The sequence below is a fragment of the Notothenia rossii genome, assembly GCF_949606895.1.
Source record: "Notothenia rossii genome assembly, chromosome: 4".
Taxonomy (NCBI): domain Eukaryota; kingdom Metazoa; phylum Chordata; class Actinopteri; order Perciformes; family Nototheniidae; genus Notothenia; species Notothenia rossii.
This window is the reverse complement of record NC_136902.1, coordinates 8,792,431-8,799,942: the sequence shown is the minus strand read 5'-3', so window position 1 is coordinate 8,799,942 and position 7,512 is coordinate 8,792,431. Positions and strand designations below refer to the sequence as shown.

At 41.6% G+C, this 7,512-nt stretch overlaps 1 protein-coding gene across 1 annotated transcript in view; it reads right to left on the bottom strand.

Annotated features, from left to right (window-relative positions):
- Positions 1 to 7,202, bottom strand: part of LOC307038087 (homeodomain-interacting protein kinase 1-like) — a 15,026-nt gene extending 7,824 nt beyond the window's left edge. Inside the window, 4 exon segments of the mRNA XM_079679383.1 lie at positions 266 to 780; positions 1,008 to 1,064; positions 1,067 to 1,285; positions 6,813 to 7,202. Of these exon segments, the coding sequence (XP_079535509.1) occupies positions 266 to 780; positions 1,008 to 1,064; positions 1,067 to 1,283 (789 nt within the window). The 5' untranslated portion in view covers positions 1,284 to 1,285; positions 6,813 to 7,202.
- Positions 7,203 to 7,512: the final 310 nt, after the last annotated feature.

The window sequence follows — 7,512 nt, the reverse complement described above, 5'->3', positions numbered from 1 at the left end:
AATGGAGATCTTTCCCATCACCACCATCCATTTGATCTGACGTGAACATTATGCTGTCATGGACCACGTTTCTTTGCCTTTATGTGTGTACATTTTGGCTATTTGGCACCTTTAAGTCATATTGAATTAGATTTGAGCAGTTCCTGTCTGCACCCTACACTGTGGATTCATACAACCTTTCTGGAAAGACTTTAATAATGAAAAAAAATTACTTTCTTTGGAAAGGTTTATCGGATGCTAAGAGTCAAATAATTGAAAATACTACCTTTTCTAGAGTTTTCATTTCATTTAAAAAAAAAAAAATACTCACTTCAATTTGACCCTGCCGAGCGTAAGACGGATGGTTCTTCAAGATCTTGATCGCCACGATCTCGTTCGTTCCTCGCTTCCAGCATTTGGCCACCTGTCCGAAGGTGCCTCGCCCCAGGAACTCCAGCACCTCGTAGCTGTTGGCCATGGAGCACAGGATCTCGTGCTGCACCAGCTGGTAGTCGCCCTCGCTGTGGGAGGAGCTGCTCTTGGTGGTGGAGGTGGAGTGAGCTATGGACTGCGCTGTGGTCGTCCCCCCTCCCCCTCCTCCTCCACCTCCACCCGTTCGGTTTGACACCACGGGGGCCGAAAGCTCCTCCAGGATCTGAACGCTGTCGCTGCTGTCAACCTCCTCGCTCTTCCTCTTCAGGCTGTGCTGCTTGTGGTAGAGGGAGGAGGACTCTGCATCCTTTATACGGCGGCTGGAGGAAGAGGAGGAGGAAGAGGAGGAGGGAGGTCCGCGTACGCTACCTGTAAAAGTCAGTAAGTCAGTCAAATGTATTTATAAAGCGCTTTTCACAGACAAAGTCACAAAGTGCTGGACGAAGCATTAAAACATCATACGAATAAAGATGTGCTAAAAACACAATACACAATAAAAACACAATAAACAATAAAAACATCAATAGAATAAAAGCACACAAACACCTGCCCAAACAGGAATGTCTTTAAATGACATTTACTAAACCGTACGCTACCTGTGCTGTCGGCCGCTCGGACCACCGTCTGCTCCCGGGAGCCGGATGAAGGCGGGGGGGTCCCTGGTTGGAGTTGTACACCGGGTTGAAGTTTGATCCGGAGCTGGAGGTGGAGGGGGCGGCTCCCTGGGAGGGGCTCTGCTGGAGGTAACCATTGTCCCCCGGCTGGCTGGAGGCTTCCCAGGTGGGGGGGTTCTCCACTTTCAGCCTCTTGGAGCGGGAGTGGGCCGTGGAGGAGACGGAGGGAGAGGAGAACACCTGCAGCTGAGACGCCATGTCTGCAGGTTGAAGATCAGCAGAAACCATCAGAAGTGTGTCAAGAAAACTTTATATTGTGTAGATAGATAGATAGATAGATATATAGATGATAGATAGATGATAGATAGATAGATGATAGATAGATAGATAGATAGATAGATAGATTGATAGATAGATAGATAGATAGATAGATAGATAGATAGATAGTTAGATAGATAGATAGATAGATAGATAGATAGATAGATAGATAGATAGATAGATAGATAGATAGATAGATAGATAGATAGATAGATAGATGATAGATAGATGATAGATAGATAGATAGATAGATAGATAGATGGATAGATAGATAGATAGATAGATAGATAGATAGACAGATTGATGATAGATAGATAGATAGATAGATAGATGATAGATAGATAGATAGATGATAGATAGATAGATAGATTGATTAGTAATTTATTGATCCCAATTTGGGAAATTTTTGCGTTGCAGCAGCATAAAAAACAAGGCAATGTACATAAGAGAAATTAAGACACTAGAAATAAACAATCCAAAATATTTCAGAATTAGAAATAAAATAGCATTAAAAAGTAAAAAAATATATTGTATGTATTCTTGGTGATAAATGTCTTTTCTACTATAGATATGTATATGGTAATTGTATTTTTATTGTATTGTGTTTATACTTTATTCCACCTTTTAAACATGTTAATGTCTGAACACATTGCTTCTGTGACAAATAATATCCCAATTTGGGATCAATAGAGTATCTATCCATCTAGGAATGAGAGATTTGAGAGCTTCTCCTTTACGGATGAGGATTTAGAAAATATATCAAATGGATCAAATTAATCGAGTAGTCAAACAACAGAAAAAAATATTCAGTAAATATAATAATTAAATATTGTTCGGGTCATTCTTGAAGTAAAAATATTCAGGCTTCCTAAATGTTAAATGTTTAATGCTTTTTCCTATCTTATATTATAATACATTACAGAATACAAAAAAAGTAATATTATTATTATAATTATTGATATTTGATGAGTATTTTCGACTATTTTCTGATGTCCTACATAACAAAGGGTCTTGAATGTGTGATGAGATGATGATTGATCGCCCTCTCTCTCTTCTCTTGATCGCCCTCTCACAGGAGAACACTTCACTGTAGGGTTTCTGCCATGTCTCCACTTTAGTTTGACTCTCTCTCTTCTCTCTCTCTTCTCTTGCTCGCCCTCTCTCTCTTCTCTTGCTCGCCCTCTCTCTTCTCTTGATCGCCCTCTCTCTCTTCTCTTGATCACCCTCTCACTCTTCTATCACCCTCTCTCTCTTCTCTTGATCGCCCTCTTTCTCTTCTCTTGATTGCCCTCTCTCTTCTATCGCCCTCTCTCTCTTCTCTAGCTCGCCCTCTCTCTTCTCTTGATCGCACTCTCTCTTCTCTTGATCACCCTCTCACTCTTCTATCACCCTCTCTCTCTTCTCTTGATCGCCCTCTCTCTTCTCTTGATCGCCCTCTCTCTCTTCTCTTGATTGCCCTCTCCCTTTTATCACCCTCTCTCTCTTCTCTTGATCGCCCTCTCTCTCTTCTCTTGATCGCCCTCTTGATCTTTCATCCAACGGCATATGATGACACCCCATAATTGACATAGAGCTGTTGAGGGCAGGACCATCACCAGTGCTGCACATAACTGGTGCGCATGCGCACCTCCGCAAAAAAAGGCACCGGGTCATTTGAAAAAACGCGCATTTGCGTACCAACTAGGGGTGGGCGGATCGATCCCAAAATATCGATACTTCCGATATTATGTTACGTTTCAAAATATCGATACTAGAGCCAATAGGATCGATACTTTTATACTTTTTTTCCCTTCTCCTCTACTCGTCAATTTCTTCAAAAAACTATGTGCAGACGAACACAAGTATATGCTCTTTTCTTCTCTCTCCACTGCTGTCCTCCTCTCCTCGAGGCTCGCGCACGCGCAGCGCGCTCCCTGGCTGAACGCCGATTATCAAACTGACTGACAGCAGCCAGCAGGGCAGGACAGCAGCAGCCAGCGACTCGTGAGGGCAACACACACACGCGCATGATGGCTGAGAGAAAGAGCAGCGTTGTGTGGAGCAATTTCACAACTGGCAATTCAAACTTAGCGAACTGTGATGTGTGCAAGAAGACAGTTCGCTACTCTGGCCACTTTGTATTGTTATATTTCATGTTTGTACTTTAAATTTGCAAAAGTAAAAAGTTTATTCGTCTATAAAAACTGTCCTGTCTTTATTCATGAAAATTAATTCAGATTTAGTCTATTTATGATGCTTTCAGCTCAAAAATCATGTCATGCAGCTCTCCCCTATATGAAAGTGCTTTATCGGTATTGATATTGATATCGGTATCGGCGATACTGGCCCTGAAATACTTGGTATCGGATCGAATCCAGATTTTGTGGTATCGCCCACCCCTAGTACCAACATTGAGAGAGAGAGAGAGAGAAGAGAGAGAAGGGAGAAGAGAAAACAGAGAAGAGAGAAGAGAAGAGAGAGAGAGAGAGAGAGAGAGAGAGAGAGAGAGAGAGAGAGAGAGAGAGAGAGGGAGAGAGAGAGAGAGAGAGAGAGAGAGAGAGAGAGAGAGATTTGCGAGTTGTATATGAACTCAGGGCCGGCCCGTAGCACTCGCGTTATAGATGTTAGCCTAGGGCGCCAGATCTGGGGAGGCGCTACGCCGGCAGCTCTGGGAGGGAAAAAAACATGTTTGACCGTTGGGGCTCATCCTAATTGTCGGCCTTGATGTAACAATATTCATAATTAAGTAAATGTAACACTCTTTTCACCCCGGTTACACGTTTCATTCACCCTGTACGATGGGCGCCGTAAGTGATGAAAATGGGGGATGTTGGCTTATCTGGCGCCCGCAGCTCACAGCCAAAATGCGAGTGAGCGAGGGAGAGAGGGAGGGTGCACCGGTACCGGCGCTGTTGTTATTAGAATCTGGTGCTAGTTGCTCTAACGGATATACACAAGTTATTGAGCCGTTTCCGCTCTACATCCTGAACTCCTCCCTTCGATGCAATGCACTTCCGTTTTGGCGGACTGGGTTTGTTTTGCTAGCTAGCTCCGTTGTGCCGACAAAGCACTGATATCGCAGAGACAAAGAGGATATAACAATTACAACATGAAGAAAAGTGGTTCGGGAACTACGTGTGCGGTAGTTGGTTGCAATCACTCGAGAAAGCACCTGAACGAGTGGTTAGATAGAGAGTGCTACGACCACAAACCAGCACCCAGCACCCAGCCATGTTGTTCATTAAATACAGATAAACACAACAAATACTGCATGCATTGTATTTTTTAATATTATATATGAATATTTTCATAATGATGTAATTGTGTGGGCTGCTTTTATATTTTAATTTGTAATACCTGTTAGGATTAAACATGTGATCTTTCTTGTTGAAGCCATTTCTTTAGTTTCCTCTCAACAATTAATTAATTCAGTGTTATTTATGTACAGTATGAGCTTAATATGAATGATGAACTGTGTTAAAAGAAATTGTAGCACTCTAACATATGAAATGCAATAATGCAATAACAGTGCAATAATGAAATTAAATTACATCAAACTTTATTTTCACTCAAACAGTACAGGCACATATGATATATTGCACAGCATAAAGAGATCATGTAAATTGTGCATTATGTAAACAACAGACAACTGTTGGCTCCTGTGGGCATGACCTAAATAAGGCAGTTTATTTTGGTTTTATGCTGGGCCACGTCGTCATGTTATCCTCCCAGTTTTGCACTGAATTCGGGTGGGGGAGAGTAACGCCATCTCCAGTCAAAGAAGTAGAATCGTGTTCCCAAGCTAGCATCACTGTTAGCATCGAAATCGCTGTGTTTACACCAGTGCCCGTCTGACTGTTTACATCGGTTTACACCGACAGACGCTGTGCAAAAGACTTCCGGCGGAAATGAAGTGCATTTGTGTAGTGTCATGGCGCTACCCGTGTTTTGGCGCGTAAACTTGTCTATATGAAGAAGATTGTTCTACAATAATGTGGAGGGAGAGTCCTCTCCAGTCAGACTGAGAGGCTGATAACTACAGCTCATTGAGGTAAAGGACTCCGAGTGTTTAGATAGTTCACTTTAGTCTAAATTCAAACTGTTTGGTCACAATTTATGTAAACACATATTTCCAAGGCACTCCTTTATAATTTTTGGGATAAACAGGTTTAAAATCATTCCAATGTATACTATAGGACAGTAACCACAAATATCCTTTAAAACTGGAGAGATAAAAAAAAATGCATACATAAATAAATGTTAAGGTAAAATAAGATAAGAATGAACAACACAAATAAAACAAGTTACATTCATTTGTTATTGGCTATGGTAGGTTATTGGTTATGTTCACATACTTATTTGATTACATCCACTCTCTCTTGTCTGATGACAACAGAGACTTTCGACCCAAAACCAGCTGTTGACTTGTGGATGCAAGCAGCTAATCGCAGACTCAACCAGAGAGAAAGTAGTAGGCCTACATCATCAGCTACCATGTCTGACAGAGAGGAAGACAGTGAGTAGAACAGTCAGGAGGGTAGTGATGAGAGCTTGTAGGATTACTGGTCGTGCTAATGTTGTCTTGTGTTCACCTCTGGATGTGTGTTCTGTGTCCACCTCTGCATGTGTCTTCAGTGCCGTGTGTCTGGCAAATAAAGTTACGGTTTATTTCATTTTAAGGATGAGCACCAAGCAACATCTCCAGGTGCTCCGCAAAAAAGTTATGTGCACCCCTGACCATCACCCATTATTTGAAGTCTGCTGCTCTGAGCATGTCAGTTGGAGTGATGACATCATCGTGTTCCATGACACAGGTGTTTATATGTGAGCTAACGAGGTGTCCAGAGATCAGAGGTTTCCATTGTTCTGAATGAGAGATAAACCTCTTACATGTGAACGTTTTGTTGAAGAACCGTAACAGATATCGGTGAAATTTCAAAGCGTGAAGCATCTCAAGAACCTTGAGTATCTGAAGTTTGCTTTTTGCCTATGGTAGTTTTTAAAGCAAAACATGGCAACATTTTAAAGATGAAAGCTTCTTAAAGTTCAGAGTGTCCGGTCTGAACGCAGCATAAAGCTTTTAGTTGTCTTACAACATAGTAAATTAAAAATGTCTTTTTTCGAATGTTAGGTTAATTTTCACCTTGGTCACACACAATTAGGGTCAGGGTCTTGGTTTTTGGCCCCTGTCTGTTCACTTCAACTGTGCATAAGCCTTATAACATGTAACTTCTGTCTGATAACAACAAAACAGTCCCACAAGTTTTATTTTAATAAGGTCTCAACACTCTAATATGTTTCACTTAGTTATTTTAAACTGCTGCCACATTTTTTTTTGGCCATGGTTGTGTACTTATTTCTCTTTTTTATTTCTTTATTACTAATGTGTCTTTCCCTTTTTATCATTGCTTGCCTTTTTTACCTGCTATGCCACTTTTGCTGTGGGACTAATAACGGAATTTCTGGATACACATTAACGAGTGACAATACCTGTATTTGATGACTGAACACACCGATCTGATATTTAAGGTCTCATCATCATCATCATCATCATCTTCATCCTCTCCTCTTCAGAAGAACACCGGGCTGTGTGTTGCTGCTGCAGCCGATCAGAGGGAGCTGCTGGCCAGCTGCCGCTCGAGCTCTCTCTCGCTGTAGCAGGATGGATGGATGAGCGCTAAGCTAACAGGCTAACGTTAGCTAGCTACGCACATCCCAGTCATAAGGGACAGACAGCCGCAGTCACATCGTGTATGAAGCGAGCAGAATGTGCACAATGTCAGAGGAAATGTCAGATACTATCATAATGAGCACTGTCGACTAGACAGAGCTCCATCATCATCATCATCATCATCATCATCATCACCACCACCACTGTACGTACGCTTTCTACTGAGTGGACGTAACGGAGCCTACGTAACATGCGTCAACGGTCGCAGAGATAGAGCAAAAAATCGTACAATTTCACAGAATGTCATCACTATTAATAAATATATACACACACCAGAGGTGGGAGAAGTACACAGATCTTGTATTTGAATAAAATACGTAGAAGTACCAGAGTGTAGGAATACTCTGTAACAAGTAAAAGTCCTGCATTCAAAATATTAAAGTACAAAAGTATCAGCTTCAAAAAATATACCTACCAAAAGTAAAAGTCCTCATTATGCAGATTAGTCTATTTCAGAAT